This window comes from Psittacula echo (genome assembly GCF_963264785.1).
Source record: "Psittacula echo genome assembly, chromosome: 12".
Lineage (NCBI taxonomy): Eukaryota > Metazoa > Chordata > Aves > Psittaciformes > Psittacidae > Psittacula > Psittacula echo.
Window position 1 is genome coordinate 946,593 of NC_137747.1, and position 18,327 is coordinate 964,919.

An 18,327-nucleotide genomic window follows, 5' to 3' on the forward strand; every position below is an offset into this window, starting at 1 on the left:
CCCGGAGCAGAGCTGAGCTGCCTGGGGCAAGCTTGCTTCATGCCAGGACAACATAAGGCACACGGTGCAGGTGTAAAAGGGTGCTCTTACAGCTGCACTGCCAAGCAATGCAATGAAAAAAGAAAGAAAACAACAGAAACCACTTTTAAGTAACTGCAAAGTGATTTAAGCACTTGTCCTGTGCTACCCTGATCAGGAGCCACTGCCTCTCAGCCACGCTCATGCACTGCATTTAACTCTTGCCCTCTAACACAGCAACCCATCAGGTTCTTCCCACTATTCCAGCCTAGCACCAGGCCAAGGAAGCAATTGGGCACCTTTTCAGGGGGCCACAAGCTTCTCTTGCCACCTGCCGTCACAACCTCACTTCCACCTGGGAAGCTGGATGGCAGATGTCATTGTGCTGCCTGGCCGCAGTTTCACAGTTGGGTTTGCAAACAGGAAGGCAGCAGGTTGAGCTGTTGTTTTGATGTGGTTGTGTCTTGAAATGAGCCCGGAGCAAAACCAAGTGAGATCCAGGAATGGCATTCGGCAGCAGCAGGCTGGGCATTGCTGCCTGTGCCCTTGCTTCCTGGCTGGTTTGGCTGCCCTTCAGAAAATCAGAGTCAGCTAAATGGAAAATCATCGCTCTTCTCACTTCAAAATGCACTGGACATGCAGCTTTTGTCAACAGCAAATTAATTTTTAGAAGCCTTGGTCTTCCTGTTAACCGGGCCCTTGGTGAAAACAAAAGCCAGCGTTCAGCAGTGCCGGATCCAGGCAGAAGCACTGCCTGAGGATGGGCATCCCAACACCATGGAGCCAGCTGCTCCCAGCACCCACATCCACCTCCCAAGTCTTCCCCTCTCTCCTCCCTCTCAGAAAGACTCATGGCAGGGAGAAAGAAGAATTGCTGAATAATCTCCGATGGTGCAGTACTTCAAAGGGCCAGGCTGTACTCCTTGCCAGCGCCGTGCTGGATGCGTCGCTCAGCTCTTACTCCTTTGGCAGCTCCACGGACATATCCAGAAAGTAATTACTTAAAAAGGAAATAAATGTTACCCACAGGGCTATAAGCAAAACCCCAGGCAGGATGAACAGAGCCCCACCAGGACGTGCAGGCTCACACAGTATGAGGAAAGGAGGAATGAGCCGTTTCCATTCATCAGGGTGGGGTGTTTACTCTGAGGCCTATTGGTGACATTAGACCTGCCCACTGTGCGCCTTTAAGTTCACAGGGCAGCTGATCAGACACAGTGCTGAACTGCGTTTCCTTTCACCCTACAGCACCCTGATCCCCAGGATGACTTCAGGCATCATCACTTTCAACAGCAATAAATGCTGGTGCCAAAGATGCAGGCACTTCCCAGCTCCAGTTCTGCTGTAACCTTTAGAGAGATGAACTAGAAAAGGGGCATGAGCAAACAGGATAATTTTATTTACTTTTAAAACTGATAGTTTGCAATTGTCAAAATTTGAAAACCAAATTTCCAGATCAAGCTGGCTGGGGAAAGTCAAATGCAGCCACCTCACCAATGCAAAGGAGCCAGCCCGGGCACTTCTGGGCCCTTGAAGAGGACCAGGCTTTGGCAGACCTCTATTCAATTTGGGAAAAAAAACCCTTATTCTAAGCACATAAGAAGGAAAGTGATACCCGGAGGATTCTGGGATGAGACCTGATCTCAGCTGTCCTTGTTTCCACTGGAGCTGCACCAGGAGGGAGGCACTTTACAGCCTCTGCTCTACACAGGCCAAGTGTGAGCAACCGCCCCAGTGCTGGGTACGAGCAATGCTCCAGGAGCTCAAAAACCCCCTTGGTGACTTGGGCTGTGCAGAACAAGTAACAGCGCATGGGACGTGCTGCAAGGGATGGGGGCGCCCATGCAGCGCCAAGGTAAGGATGCACCACAGGACACATGCTTCCATGCGCCCTGGCATGCTCATGGGTGAAGGCCCAGCAGAGGCAATGGGAAAGCACTCCCTAATGGGCTCCAGCCAAGCAAACATGGTACCATACAGTACTGGATAATTTTAAAAGTTAAAATAGTTTATTGCTGTTCTTTGTAGAAATGCACTTAACTTACATCATCCGTTCTCTTCCTTTTTTTGGCTGTTGGACTGGAGGCATAAAAAGGTTACGTTTACCCATTTGTTCAGTGACCTAACACCTTTCTCTCTTTTGCTTCACTCATGATATTCTCCTAAGTTTCGCTGGCCAACAGCCCCAGATCTCTTTTACATAAATACTGTAAATGTCTCCATAGGTTGCAGCATTGTAACAAAAGATCTACCAAAGTAGACAAAATGTTCGGTATTCTTGGTTGTTTTTTGCATTTAAAAATATACCTAAATTTGAGATAATCTTAACAGAGTAACAATTACAATAAGAAAATAGTACAGTGCGTTGACTAAAGGAATATTCTGCTGTCCTTCAAGCCAATATTCCCTTTTGCATGTTGAAGTGATTCAGCAATTACTTAAGAACTTTTACCTACATACAATAATTTAGTAAAATGAGAATTAAACAAGGCAGATACTACTCTTCTTCTGTCTGCAATTCACAGCTCATGCGAATAAAATCGCAATAAATATTAAAAAATAGTTTTTCTTTTTTTTTTTTTTCTTCTTTTCTGTAAGGCATCTCTGAGTATTACAAAGTTTTTGTACAACCAAAAAATAAGATTGCTTTTTAACATGTTCTCCAAGTACCTCTGTACCTCAACAGTAAATAGGAGGATCATAGGTTTGATGAGGAAGGGCAGGCTGGCAGAATAGGGGTGGAAAGAAGACCATGGGTGATGGAAGCAGACCACGATGTGTGCAAGAATCTGTAGATCTCCTGTGGAACATTTCAGTCACTTTCAGAACATCTTCAAGAGAGTATCTGTCCGGATTTGGGTGGAAAAAGAAAATACAAACAAAAAACCTAACCAGAAGTCCATTTTTGTAAGCACAGTCAGACTGCAAGGGTTTGGGTTTGCCCTTAACACTATAAATAGCTTAGGTATTGATATGCACCTACAGAAAGGGAATAAAGGGACAGGGTGATTTTTTTCTTCCTTTTTCTGTTTTGATTCTTTTACTGGGTTTTTCTGTTGTTGCTTTTGTTGTCCCAGTCGTATCCTTCCATTGTAAGAGATTGTCCTAGGCGGCAGGGCCCTTACTGCATGCGGTCAGGCTGCAGCTGCTGGGGCTGGTACTGCACGAAGGCGGTGGCAGGTGCTGCGGGGTTGCTGGCGGTGATGGGGGGCTGGACCGTGCCTGTGTATCCGTATCCCACAAACCCAGCAGCGGGAGAGGCAGCGTAGGGATACTGATCGTACGCAGCTGTGGTGTACTGGGAATAGGCTTGGCTGGCGGCGGTGTAGTCGATGTAGGGAGAAGTGATGGACTGCACAGGGGTAGGGATCACCACGCTGGGCTGGATGATAGCTTGGGGGTAAACATAGTGAGGCGTGAGTCTGTGGAGGCAATAGGAAAGAGTTAGCGAGGGGCTGGGCTCCCTCCAACCTAACCTGCATGTTCCTCCCTTTCCTCCCCCAGATTCATGTGCATCAGCCACAAACACAGTGCTGCCCCTTGAGTGAGGGGTGCTGCTTGGGGTGGAGGGTATGAAAAGCAAAACACTCCTAGACCCAAGGGTGGAAGTAGCGCAAGGTGAAGCATGGACTGCAAGAATGGACAACATCCTGGGCTCCATGTCCTGTTTCTCCCACTATCCAGGCTGCCAGTCCCTAAAATAACCTCCCTGGATGGCTGCAACACAGCCGCTGCTTGACTGGCTCACCGAACCTCCCTAGTTCCTGCCTATCCCTGCCTGCACTGGCAGCATCATTGCCTCCCATAGCCTCCAGGTCCACACTCCCCACCACCCCCCAAACCCTGGTAGAGGCTCCAGAGGACCCACAGCCCATGGGGCACTTCCTGGCACCAGGAACACTCCTCCCCTTGTCCCACATGGTGCATCCCATCAAGGATGAACACTGTTCCTGCACCACAGCTATGGGCCTTCCAGCTTGCCAGCTGTTATCAGTGCTACACATTTAAGCCTGTTTCCATAACACCGACTGTTTAGGGCAATGATACAGGGTGTTTGTTGTAAAACATAAGAGATTAATGCTGGTTTTCTTCCCTTCAATAACACTCCTCAGTAGTGACTGTGCCAGCAGTCCCCAGTGCACCAGTGATGCTTGAGTGCCCATGAGCTTATACATCCAGGCTCTGTGGCCAGCCAGCCCCTGCCACTTCCTCTGCCTTTCAATGGAGGTCCTAAAGTGCTGCTTTTTATCAGTCAGTTTGCCCCTGCTCTGAGCTGTGCTGCTGAGAGGAATTTAACACCACTAGTCAATTAAAGTCCATAGATCCTGAAGATCATTAATGCAGGATTGCCCATCAATTTGATTGATAGAAACTGCTAAAGAGGAGGAAAAGCAAAAAAAAAAACCAAAAAAAACCCCAAAAAGCAGCAAAATGAAAGAGCTGTATTTTGCAAAGGACCTCCAACAAGTCAGGCCTCAAACAAGAGAAAAAACTGCATTAACCGGAAGGTTTAGGTCCATCCACACAAACTGCCATGGGCCAGATGAAAACAAGCAACTGCACATCAATGCAGAGTGCAAATGGTATCTGCCTGCACAGCCCTCAGGAGCACAGAGCTCCAGTGTGCGCAGGCTTGACATGGCTGGGGCTTGTTTAAGAAACAGGGATGTGCAGACTGGTCCTAGCAAATGGCACGTGGTCATTGACAGATCAGTGCCACATGCATCAAGAAGTACACTCTGTGGAAAGGGTCCCTTTGGTGGCTGCTTGCTAAACCATGTCAGGCAACAGCATGAACCAGAACCCATCTTCTGGAGGGCTCGTTCCAGCCCGCCCCCAAACCCAGCTTGTTTTGGCAAACAGAAAAACCCCAAGGTAACTGCAGAGCACTCATGCAGTTCAGACGCTCTGGGGGTTTGTGTGTGGGTTTGTGTGTGACAGCACATTTTCAAACACGACCACTGCTAAAAGCTTCCCACAAGCTCTTCACAAGGCCTGTATGTGCCCACACTGCTCTTTAGAACCAAGCTCAACTGCTATGGAGAGGGTATCTTGCCCACTCATCCATCTCTGGGGTTGGAAGCTCCAGGACTCTGGTGCTTATGGGAACTCACAGCGAGGGACTGGACACTTCTGCTGGGTGGGTCACTGGCCACCCTCATCCCACCCAAGTGTCCATTCTAGGTCTCAGCTACCACATACGATATACTGGGGTTCATGTGGGGCTGGTCCCTCCAGTCCAGCAGATTGAGGCTATTCTCATTTGCTTTGCTGACAGCACCGGATGATTTAACCTGCTCTTCAGGCAGGAAAAAGGCTTCTCACAAACAAATGCTCATCTGAACCAAGTTTTCTCTCCATTTCCCACTCACACACGCACTTTGTTTTTTCTTGAGGCAATCTGCATGACGAGAGAACAACTATTCTCTTCCCTGCACACAGCAACACCACCTCTGAAGTCAGGGTCCTCAGATACAACAAGGCTCCCAGAGGAGCAGCACCAAGGAGGATGGATGGTGGGAAGCAGCACCTCAGCCTTGGGCTGATTAAGTGCTAGACCATCTCCAGAGGCCAGAGCCATCCCTGGCATAGTACAGAGAGAGGGACCTTGAAGTCCTTCAGTCCATAAATGCACCATACCCAGTATCACCCTGTGACTAACAAGAATGAGATGAGGCAGCAGAGAGTCACTGGATCACTTTTGGTTTAGCTCTGATATAAGCTGAGGCTGCCACAACTGAATCAGAGCTAGAGCTTATGCACCAGTTCAGACCAAGGGCACCCAATGTCCCCCATAGCAGGCAGCGGATGCCTCTGCTGAGGCGCTGGGCCTAGTCCCATGCTTGGTCACCTGGGGTTTGTTCCCTTTATTTTGTTTTAAAGAACACAGAGGGGCAGTACTGCTCCCTCGGCAGGCCAGGGGCTGGGAAAAGGCTCTGCAGAGGCATTCCTTGGCATCAGCCCATGGAGCAATACGAGTGGACCTCACACATGCCTCTTGCTCTACCCCTTGTAAATCAGCAGCTCAGACAACAGCCTGCATCCCAGATTGGTGATGGGATGCTCTGGCTGCCTGTTGTTTCTCCCTGTATGTAGTGTTCCACTACTTGGCTTCTGCTACTCCAGGGCTTGATAAAGTTAAAACCACTCCACAAATACAACAAAACCCACATGCACAATCCTGACGCTCAGGACTCACTACAGAACACCCATCAGCAGGAGCAGAGGAGGGGCCTGCACTTCTCCTGCACACAGGCTTTCAGCCTGCGCCTGCAAAGTGACCAGGAGGATGGTCCAAGAGCCTTCGAGCAATCCAGGCTGAGCATCATAGTGTCTGAACAGCAATGCAGGTCAACCCCCAATGTCCCCTGCTGCCACCCAACTGCTCTTCAGAGCCAGCCCCCCCCATGCAAGGGACACAGGGTGAGTACATGCCCCCAGCTCATCCCTGAGAGCTCCACACACCATACTTTCATGTATACAGCTCCTCCACTGCAGCTCCTGTGGTGTATGCAAGAGCAAATCCATGATATCCTGCACTACTGTTTCTTTTTCAGCATAGAAAAATTCCAGCCCTTCAATGCTACTTTGAATAAAAAGCACCATTAGCTAGGAATACAGTAAGTACTCCTGTACTGTATCCAGAAATACATCCCAGCCCAATACACACACATGTGCACATCACACACCATGGTTTACTGCACTAGAAAAATCACAATCGGCAACTGCAAAATCCACTTCTATGCAAAAGGGAAGGTTCTTTTGGTCTGGGGTTTCAATAATTTAGCTAGAAGTTTCAATCAAGATATTATGCAGTTGAGACTTCTGAATTAGGTGGACAGATGGCAACTCATGGATCAGAACGCACAATCCAAGGTAAGGTCACTTTGATGACTTGCAGCTACAGACAAAATAAAACAGTGCAGTGCAATGAAGCTCTCTGCAGGCTATCTTTAACATCCAGACTTAAGGCCTTTAAATATATTCCCCCCTGTGATAGTTTCTGAAGATGATTTTGGAGGTTTTTTGGAGTTCTTCTAGAAAGCAGCAAACTCTAATCTGGATTTCTACAGAATGAGTCACATCTGTGTGTTTTAAGATGCCTTTCCCTTCCTCCCTCCCTGCAGTTTTCCTCCATCCCTCACAACGGGCCCTGCCAGCCAGAGGAGAACTTCATCTAGAACATGCACAATGTGAACGTAAAACGTCAACCAAGCCATCAGCCATTGCCACCACACATCAGTCACTCCATGAGCAGCAGATGCATGAGATGTTGTGATTAATCACAGGCAAAGGCCACAAAATGCCATCAGCATGGTCAAACCTAGGTCTAGAGCCAACGGTGGCCGCAGCAGGGACTCAGGAGGGCTGTCACAGTGCAGGAGGGGAGACAGGACCACCACACTAGCCCATGTTCCTAACTATGTGGCACAATGGCAGCCAAAATTGAAAGACACAGAACAAAAGAGATGGTTACAGAGCCCCTGGCAGAGGAGACATGGGCTCGGCTTCTGCTCTTGCTGTGCAAAACACAAAGGACAGAGCAAAGCAGCAAGTGTTTGGTGCAGCCCTAAAACCTGTTCTCCCCAACACACTGCACTGGTGGGGCTGCTGGGGGTGAGCTGCAGGGCAGGGGAGGCTGGTGGGCAGCCAGGAAGAAGGGAACAGTCAGATAGCCATGTGTCCCACACCTCTTCCCAATGGCAAGGAAGAAAAACACACTAACCAGGCCCTCTCCCTCAACATCAGCTCTATCTGGTAGAGCTCACCTTGGAGGCACTTCATATATTTGATCTTTACCGATCAGATTTACAGCTAAAAAATGAGTTTTAGCTGCACTTTCTCAGCTCTCTCCCATCTTGCAGGGCTTCCTATGGATGAGCAGCTCTTGCAAGCTGTACAGGCCTGGGAGAGCAGCAAAGAGGAGTTCCTGACCCCCTTGATCTCTACAAGCCATGCTGGGAGCTGGTGTCATTGCTCCTGTAGATGTAGGAGACAACTGCAACCCTCTGTCAAGAGACACAGCATCACACAAGCACTTGGGAAGCAAGGAGTGGCATATGGCTCTTGGCAGTCTCGCAGAGATCAGGACACAAATGCCACTGCCACGACCAGCCTTTTATTCCTTAAAGGATAAAGAAACAGAGCCCTTTGTGTCTGACAGCAGAGGCACCAATTCTGGCATTTGACCCCAGGAATTTGGCATCCATTTCCACTAGAGTTGACCCATTAGCTGCTACAGGGACACCCACATTGCCACAACACGTGGTGCTGTGCTCCAGTTGGTAGGTGGTACTGCACAATGAGCTGAGCACAGACAGAGCCGACCATGACAGCAACCTGACAACCACCTCTGGTCAAGTAACACCTCCCACCACAGCCTGGAGGAGAGATCTGAAGATGTATTTTGGAGTGGATTCCAAGAGCACCAGACAGAAGCAGCTCTGGGAAGCACATCCCAGCAGCACTGGAGAGCAGCAGCAGACCAGGAGCTCTACACCTCAGAGCTGGTGATGCACAGACACATCCTGATGTGATTCTCACCCCAAGACATCATTCCTGAAGGACACTCCCAAGCCAGCAAGCACTCACTTCATGGAGCTACTTTAAGTAAACCTGTGTGCAGTGGCAATATGCACCATCAGGGCCCCAACCACAACGACAGGCTGTAGGAGCATGAGGAATTCAGGACCTGTTCTCAAATTCAGACATGATGAGGACGGGTTACAGGCTGGAGCATGGCCAGAGCAGTCCCTGCCTGCCCAAAAGGAAGAGAACACATTTTATCCACCAACGCTTTGGTGAGGATCAGGACATTCACTGTGCCCCAACCACTTCACCATCCATCATCATTCACTGACATGGGCTGGGCTTCAGCTACTGATATGACAAACCTCCCGATCCTATAGTGTTCCTACTAAAGCTGATTTAAACACGCATTGAAACGTCAATGATTTCTGGCTCATCAGCCAGCTCGAAGTAAGACAAGGATGAACTCTGCAGCTCTATTGTACAGTGTTTATCCTCCCTACTACAATATGATACAAACACAGAATACCAAACAAACACCATTTCTGCTCATCTTGTAACTAATTTGCCTGTCTGTCTGCTGCTCATGCTCCTGTGGCCCTTTGAGGAGATTTACACAGCAGCCTATGCAAACAGGTACACAGCTGAGCTTCCTGCTTCCCTGTTGGGACCAGACATCACCACACTGGTGGCAATTGCCAAGGAATAACCTGCCACAACAGACTGTCCCAGGCTGGAATCAGAAGAAGATAAAGTGAGTATGGTGCAGGATTCAGTGATAACTGGTTGCTGAGCCAATCAAAACCATTGCTCAAGAAGCATTAATGCCAACTGGAGGGTACAAGAGCAATCCCTTACTTCAATTTATTCTCATTTTGGCAGGAGAGAGAAAACTTAAGGAACTGGAGGAACTGCAGTAGAGAACCCATCATAGCCCAGCATCATCCTCATTTTACAGTGTTAGCACATCTTGACTTCACAATGCAACAAACTAATGGCCTGTAGCAGAGGAAGGTGGATCCCACAAAAAACAAGTAAAAAGAAATGCAATCAATTCCCCATAGCCAGTGTGGGGGAAAATAAACCAACAACAAAACAAATTAAAAGTGTTTATAAAGAGGTTGCCAGCACAGATGAGAGTACATCTTCTCACTAAGATCCAACCCTTTTTCTTAGCATAACACAGAGTCCGAGATCAACATGCTGAGCTCTACCATGAGTTAACCAGGCTCAACAACTTACGGCTTTATCCTCTCCATCTGCTCTCCCCACACCCAAGGCAAAAAGGAAACAAAAAAAGTTAATCCCAAACAAAGCATGTTGGGCCAGACCAAGAACAGTTTTGGAGAAGCAGGCTGAAAAACACTCAGGTAGCAGGAGATAACATCTGCCCGAAACAAGAGCCATCTGGCACCAAGGAAAAAGCCACATGGAAGTTAATCCGCAACTAGCCAGCTATCCAGACCCCTCCCCTTTCGAGTTATCAGCACAGCCAAACCAGAAATTAACTGACAGGAGAAACGGAAAATGCTTCACACCAGTACACTACGGGAGCCAGAGACCTTCATCTGCAGTGTGAGAAACACAGGAGGATGCTGGATTCACTCTGTCCATGCAAGAGGAAAACCCAGGAAGCCCCAGAAATTCTGCCTTTAACTAAGCTTTCCAATTTCCTTCTATAATTTGGAGAAAACCAAAGGCTGCAGAATCATCTCTTGAAGTCTTCAAGTACCTGACAACTTGCGGCATCATCAATATTAAATGGGCTACTTTCAACTGGTTTTTAACAGGTTTACTTTCTTTACACATGATCCCGTCCAGTGACTTTTAATTGAAACCATCCACTATTTGATGTATGACAAATTCTTCTGGATAAACAAAGTATTTTGAAGTTGAATTATTTAAGCTATAGAATAAGTGATGACATATCTATTTTTGATAGAAGAAAGTCTACATTGATGAAACAAGTGACTTCCCGGCCAACAAAGAAATTCCCTTTTAAGAGGTTCTGTGATGTCTACCACCAGCTGTGCCTTTGTTCTTCTAGAGCAACTAAGACATCTCTCTCCACACCTTCCTGCAAGCTGGAATCCTGGGGGGGGACTGCAAGCCTGCCCCTGGCATAGCTATCCAGCTTCTGCTGCTTTGGCAGGAGCAGAGCCAGTAGCAGCTCAGCTATGACACGGGGGCCCTGAAATGCTCAAAGCTGGCAACAGGGAAATTGCAGGGGACAGCATGATCATGTTTACAGGATTAAGAGACCAAGAAATAGGAGACTCAGTTTTAACTCCGAGGTCCACGACTTTCCATCTTTTGTGATCATAGAGTATATTTAGCTCTGGTATGTAGCTTGCTCTCATCCATGGGGAACAAGTTCTTCATATAAGTCATATTTAGAAGTGACCCAGTGTCCTTGCTACCAAATTATCAGCACAACAACTGTCTAGCTCCCTCGCTGGTGTCCTCAGCTCAGAGGCAGGCCAGCCAGAGCCACATTTATCATTCAAATTACTGGGCATGTGTTTAATACTGCAGAGTTAGGGACTGGTATGACCGCAGCTGTGCAAAGGAAAGATGAGATCAAGTACAAGCTGGACCACTCTAAGAATTCAGACACATGCACCAATCTGCCATATTGGGACTATGTGGCACCAGCTGGACCAGAACAGGAGAATTTTGCATCTGTCACTCCCCAGCTCCTTTGGTCTCTGCTGCTATGGAGGGTGCTCTTGTACTGGCAAGGATGAAGAGTAAATCCACCAAGGGCAATAGACTCATGCAGAGAAGACAGCACAACTCGTATGCTGTAAAAACAAAGCTAGAGCCAGCTCAGCCTGGCTCTCCATCACAGATAGGCCTGTGCCCTGACTGCACTGGAATGGCACATGGCACCCTTTACCCAGAGCCTGTCCCCTGCAAAAGGTCTACTACTGCCTTAAGCTTGACGCACCAGTTACACAGCCAAGCGTAAGGTCAGTATATCAGACCATGCTCTCCTTATTGTTCTATAGACCTATACTACATGCAGGACATAAGCAAATTGTGCCCCTAACCATAACACATTATATACCAAGTCCTTGGGCCTGATACCAGTGTTTGCCAACTTGAGGCAGATATTCAAGAAGACCTACAAAGCCACCTCTCTGATATAAATACACGTCTACTCTAAATAAATAAATAAAAGAGCTCTTTCTGACTGACAACATTTGGTCTGAACAGCAGTACCCATGCCCAAGAACCAGCAGCTGAAGCCATTTGGGAAATGGATTTGGATGTTTCTTAGGAAATCCCCCCCCCCCGCAAAAAAAGCTTTCATGTTACAGGCACATGGCAAACAACAGGTGCCGGGAGCACATCCACCCCATGGGAGCTGCCTGGGGTTGGGGGCTTTGGGCAAGTGGGAGCACAGGGAATGCCAGCTGACAGGGGCTGAGCAGATCAAGGCCAGTGTGTGCCCTTCTATAAGCATAACCACAGAAAAGATGAAAGTTTGTTTTCTTTCACTTTTAACCCAGTAGAGAAGGTTTAGGGATATACAGCTGCGAGGGGGGGCAGGCAGGCACAAAGGGACTTTCTTCACTTCCGAAATGCAGCAGCATCAACACATGAAATTTCAGAGATCTAACCCTTCCCAATGCTGCCCAACACCAGAATCAGGCGGCTGCCAAAACAAGCAGCTACGCAAGGATGGGCAGGAGGGTCTCTGGAGCAGCAATGGAAAGAGCTGGATCCTGCTACAGGAGACAGCTATATGTTTCCAAGAGCTCAGTCACTGGTAGATCTCCCACACAGATAGCTCCTCTGCTGAGACACAGCCACAGGAATGCATCTGCCATACACTGCTCGTGTCCAGAGCAGCGAGTACAGCAAGTACAGAGGAGGACCAGGGAATCCCTGTTCCCCTGCACAGACTCAAACCTGTCTCCAGCACCAGATTCCCAGGGGAGAGGATCAAGACAGGGGCACAAAAACATCTGCCACATCGCCATGTTCAAGCAGTCTGCACACTTGCTCCCAGCAGCTGCCAAGAAGTTTCAATATGTATCTCAAGATTTCATAAAAGAGACACTGCTGCACTAACAGAGTAATGGTGTCTGGGGAGAGAGGGTCTTCCCCTTCTCTGGTCCCATACGCTCAGCTCTGTGCTGGCCAGGTGCTGCAGGGACACACCAGCATCACAGCCTCTAAGCACAGCACACTCCAAGCTTCAGGCTAATGCTGCTTCCCTAAACTCAGAAGCCAGATCTCCAAGTCACCCTGACACAGACACATCCTTTGCCTTGCCTTACTATAAAGATCTCTGGTTACTACAATCTAGAGAATACTTTTCAAAGGAGGATTTACTACCGACTCCATGCTGTCTGCTGGGTGAGTGCCTCTCCTGCCAGGACAGCAGGAGGAAGGAGAGAGGCTGTTCATGGTTTCTCTTTCTGTTCCACATATGCCAGGCAGTATTTACAGCTGCATTTGGGTGCCTGGGGCTGGGGGCAGGGAGCAGGGAGAGACTTCAGTTTATAAATAATCCCCACTGATGTTTAAGTAATTTTCATAGTTTTCATTCATTTCAGGTTTCACCAAAACCTGCATTTTGTGGCTTGATAGCTGGAATACAACTGCTGACTTTCTCCAGTTTAACTATCTAGCAGTTAATGGGCTCATTCATTTCTTCCTTGCCAAGTCCAGGTTGCACACCTAGCACCCATGTCCCATAACAACCATCTTTTGGAAGCCACATGCCAACCCCTGGGCACAAACATTTTACAGAGACAGCAACTGGAGGAAGGAGAACCAGGCAACACCTCACACCATGGGCAAAGCCACTGAGAGCCACTGAGCTTGAGTTTGGTAAGGACCCACTCGACACACGGCAGAGCAAACTGACAGCAGCAATTCAGTGAAGCTTCCAAAGACCCTGATAAACTCCTCATCTACCCTCAAATCCCACAGAGGGCTGAGGAAATTCAGAGTTCAAGAGGATGCAAGAATGGCGCCTGGCAGGCTCTTAACTTTGTTGAGACAAAGAGGGAACCTGCAGCCAAGCTCTACTGCTTGACTGAGCACCTGATGCTTTGCTCAGAAGCCAGAGAGCAGCTCCTGTCATGGTATTCAGGTGAACGGCATTTTGCCCAACCCATGTTTCCAGTGATTGTGCTGCAGCAATGACTGCGTGCAATGAAATTCTCATCTACTGATGCTTGCAAATGATGATATACAATCCCCTGCCTCCAGCCCTCCAGTCTCCTGGTTCCTGTCTCTTGGCAACTGATAAATAATTTATAGTGCTCTCTGCTGTATGTGCTAACTGTAGCTCTGCTGGTTTAATCTTGAAACCAATGCCTAAGATCTGGAACAGTAACTGTTTAGCTCACAAGGAACACGTAGTCAGTTGATCAACACTCCTCTGTACATGAAACTAAAACCAAACTGTTCAAAACCTCTGTTTTCCTGAGCTGCACCCACAGGAACAGTACCCACAGGAACAGCAGATTATCTGCACTGGGTGCAGGCATGTGCCAGTGCTCCTGCCAACACGAAGAGTTTAACGTGCTTCACCATTTTGCTCTTTTCTGTTCACGTGCTTGGAAAAGCCTGCATCAGGCTGGTTTTATCACCAACTCTTGTACACTGCTGTGCAATTTAGAAAGCTCTGGGATTCACGTCTCAAAGGCACCACTGCTGCTTATTTTGGGGGCTAAGGAAAACATTATAGCTCCCATGGAAGGAGAGCTATTAAAAAGCAGCATCTTGTCTACATGGACTACTGTGGTTCTTGCATACATGAGAAGAAAAAAAAGAGACTCTTCATTTCATGACAGATGTTCTTCGGGTCTCTCCAACAGAGCCATAACCACATATGAACACTGGCATGTTTGAACCATACACAACACGCGCACACTGGGTGTGCACTATTGTGGCAACACAGCCTCTCACATCCATAAACTCATTGGAATGAGATTACCCAGGCAGTTGGCAACTGCAGCCATGAGGGCAGAGGAGTGAAAGTTTGTTTTGTTGCTAGCAGATTTTTTCTTTAGAAAAATTTAGAAATTTAGAAAATTTTAGAAAAAATTTAGAAAATTATGTAGAAATTTAGAAAAAAAATTTTATTTAGAAAAAAATCTACCTACCCCAAAACCCATGGGCAGAGAGCATGAAAGGGATGAAGTATTCCTGCTGACAAAAGGCCAAAATCCCATCTATTTCTATGAGAGGCACACAAAACCCACAACAGAGCGGTGCTCAAAAGCTGTAAAAAATGCACCTACTTTCTAAATGCTCTTAGAAAATAATAATAAAACCCCCCTATCAATATTCACTTTCTGAAATGGTGCAAGAAAAGAACGGCATCAATCATTAAACAGTTAAATGAAGGCAGTATGACAGTCACTATTGTTCTTGTGAAGCACACTTGTCTTTTGCCGAGCAGCTGCCAGATCCTATTAGATGTATAAAAAGAGGACTTTTCTAACTGAGTAGGGATGGTATAAGCTATTGAAAACAGCAGACAAAAGCCCACTTTCGCAGACTATTCAAGCCTTGTATAACATCTGTCCAAAATCAATTTTTGACCTAATGTTACTTTCATTAAGTAACAGACTTTGTTTCTAATGCAATTTGTTTTCTAGGACAAAACTGTATCCTAAGCATTATTACGTGGGAAATGGCATGGAGGGAGTAGAAGATCTTATCTGAGACACGACAACAGAATTTGCTTAATTGTTTTGACACCTTAAGTACTATAATAGAGAAACTATTTTCCATTTATTTGAATTCTTGAAGTTGGCAAGGCAGCAAGTAATGCACTGGGTTTATTATGACTAAGATTTACTGAGGATAAAGAAGAATCTTTGGGAATTACATTAAAGCTGACAAAGGCACAAAACCTCCAAAATCTTCACCAGAAATAAAGTACTCTGACCATTAACAACAGCTGCTGAAACTGTTCACTCTTGATGGCTAAAAGGCTTTTTTCACACATTTTAAAACATGAGGAAGTTGATTCATGAATTTGATTTCAGACTGTTAAGAACCATTTGCACTTACCCAAAGGGTCTCTGAATGAAGGCTGGATGTAGCTGCTGCAAACCTATGGTAAAACCTAAAACATGTTCAGAAAACAGAGAAATATTAACGAATGGCATCCACTGAACCATCCACATTCAGCTCTTAATATACATGCATAATTCTACCTCAGACCACATGTACATGCATTTTATCTTCTATTCATGTGAGCAAATTTAGAGCCCCATTTAGAAGCAAGTTAATTTTAATATGTGTATGTGATACACAGGAGCAGCAGATGGGAATTCAGATTAAAGATCAGTGTGAAAGTGCTGTTATTGAACAGACAATGGGGTATCGTGCCTCATTTTACACACTTGGTACTGCACTTGGTCATTAAACCAAAAAGCAGAAGACGAACAGGATCTCACTGTTAATATGGATGTAGTGAAGCGGATAACAGGAAAATTGATTAGTTTTAAGCCAGTTATATGAACTTGGATACATAACAGTAGTGTAGCAGGTATGAGTAAGATGATATGGAAGAGATAACTGGACTGGACAGTGTCCTCAGTCAACAATCAGAGCTACGAATGATAAGCACACATTGCCAGATCAGATGAATCCAGCCTGAGTAACTAGTTCCTTGTCTTACAAGTTATTCTAATAGAGATGGGATCTCCTGGGTGCCTCACCAGTTTGAATACTCCTTGGTTTTGCTCCCAAATAGGCCAGGTTCACATTTGCTTTCCTGCCATCAATGATGGGGTTTGGGTCTTTGCATGCTCTTTCAGCTGCAGCTCTGTCTGCCATAGTCACCTAGAGAGAAACACAGCCTTGTTTGCAGCACCAGCACTTTGTAAGCACTCCAGCAACAAGCACTACGTGGAGTTAATTTATTGTTCTATTTTGAGTCAGGAGCTAAACTCCGCTTGCTGCGGTCTCACTTGCAAAGCAAGACAGGAAGAGCTCCTGGTGACCTGATGGATAAGAAGGTTCCCCCCTCGCCAAGCTACCCCGTTGTGCTCACACCAGCCGTTCTCCCTCACCTCCCCACTTCCTCAACTCGTGCTGTTGTACGTGGTTGGCGGAGCCCAGGGCTGAGGGGAGCGGGCAGGCGATGCACAGCAAAGCTGAGCCGGGACCGGGGGCAGGACGTGCTGAAACGCGCGGCGCGCGGGGCTCCGCTCCCAGGACCACCACCCCAGCCATTATCCCGGCACACGCACAGCCGCGACGGGACGGGCGGCAGCACCGAGCCGCTCACAGCGGGCACCGGTGCCAGCCCCTGCCCGGCGACGGGAGCGCAGCGCGGCGAGGACACTGAGGCACGGCGCGGCACTTACAAAGCCGTATCCCCGCGATTTGCCGGTCTGCCGGTCGGTGATCACCACCGCCTCCTCGATATCCCCGAAGACCTCGAAGTACTTCCTGAGGGAGGAGTCGGTGGTGTGGTAGGGCAGCCCCCCGACGAAGATCTTGGTGAAGGTGGTGTCCTTCTGCACGGTGTGCATGGTGCCGGGCGCGGCCGGCCCCTGCCGGCATCCACCCCGCGCCGCCGGCCACGACAAGAAACACCACCCCCCGCGGCGGCCGAAGGGAGCGGAGTCGGAAGCTGGGTCCCGGGGGCCTACAGCCGGCTCATGGCCGCGCTTTGTGCCGGGAGCGCGGGCGGCCCCGCGCCCTCCCGCCCGTGCCGGTGAGTAGCGGCCGCCAGCCGCCGCCGCCGCCCTTTGTAGGGCCGCGCCCGCCTCGCCCCGCCCCGCCGCCGCGCAGGGGCGCTCGGGGCGCGTAGTCCGGCTCCGCGCCCGGCGGGGCGCTGCGGGCTCGACGGCTGGGGGGCTGTGAGGGGCCCTGGGCACTGCCCCCGGCGCAGCAGCGGGGCCGCCGCGCACCGCGACCGCCTCGCCCCGGTGGGCAGCGGGACCCCTGCGTGCATCGGGGCCGCAGCCGGGCCCCGCGGACCCCCGCGACAACGGGGACTGCCCCCCTCGGGCTGAGCCTGCCCCAGACTACAAGTCCCGGCTGCTCCCGGGGAGCGGCTACAAACGCCGCGGGCATGTGGGGACGTAAGGGTATTGCTGCGGCGGGAGCCCGCCAAAGAAGCCCGCCTCGCATGAGGGTTCTTTACTCCCTCTTCTCTTTGTTGGGTTGCACAATAATCTCAAGTGCGAGCGTTTAATCCCTGGCAGGTTCGGACACAGGGACAAAGCCCTCAGGCAGTTTGCCAGCCCTTGTGGCACAGCTTGTGGCAAAAGCACGTTAGGAAGCCAAGGCAGGAGGAAGGGTTGGTCTGGACTCAAGTCAATGAGGAGGAATAGCCAGGGGTTTAATCACCGGTCCCTGGTCCAGAAGTATCTTTCCTCAGCAGTTTCCTAAGCCTCCTGCTTGTCCACTGGACACGCAACATCTCCCTGTGCAGCCTGCCTCTGCGGGACAGGGATGCCTATTATTCCCCTTTCCAGTGCAATGGGATTCTCCTCCGCTGTCTCCCCTTTGCATTTTGTTCCCTCTAAGGGCATGCAGCTCATACAAGGGAGGCTCTGAAATGCCACTGCCTTTGATCTGATCTGAGCTGCGGCTTTCAGCCCTGACCTGGGAAAGCTGTGATTCAAAGTTGGGAGTATTGTTACTGTAGTGCAGCCCCACATCCAATTCATGTACCCCAGTCTGTAACCGCAGGAAAACAAAGCTGAAAAGCTACTTGGTGCCTCAGAATCCACTATTGGAGACCATACTGATGGTGGAGTGTGCTTGCAATGCTTTAATCCCTTCTCT

General features: G+C 48.7%; 1 protein-coding gene across 1 annotated transcript; it reads right to left on the reverse strand.

Annotated features, from left to right (window-relative positions):
- Nucleotides 1–2,005: 2,005 nt before the first annotated feature.
- RBM38 (RNA binding motif protein 38) lies at nucleotides 2,006–17,271 on the reverse strand. Its single transcript, XM_080628082.1, has 4 exons — nucleotides 16,896–17,271; nucleotides 16,245–16,368; nucleotides 15,592–15,646; nucleotides 2,006–3,440 (listed from the first exon to the last, which is right to left on the reverse strand). The coding sequence occupies exons 1-4, from the start codon at nucleotides 17,061–17,063 to the stop codon at nucleotides 3,140–3,142; spliced, it is 648 nt and encodes a 215-aa protein (XP_080484208.1). The 5' UTR covers nucleotides 17,064–17,271; the 3' UTR covers nucleotides 2,006–3,139.
- Between the last annotated feature and the right edge of the window lie 1,056 nt (nucleotides 17,272–18,327).

Excerpts from the sequence above, each read along its gene's own strand:
- RBM38 (XM_080628082.1), bottom strand. The coding sequence starts at position 17,063 with ATGCACACCGTGCAGAAGGACACCACCTTCACCAAGATCTTCGTCGGG. Across the intron at positions 16,369-16,895 it reads AATCGCGGGGATACGGCTTT|GTGACTATGGCAGACAGAGC; the intron begins GTAAGTGCCGCG and ends GTTTCTCTCTAG. Across the intron at positions 3,441-15,591 it reads TTCATTCAGAGACCCTTTGG|ACTCACGCCTCACTATGTTT; the intron begins GTAAGTGCAAAT and ends TTGCCTCCACAG.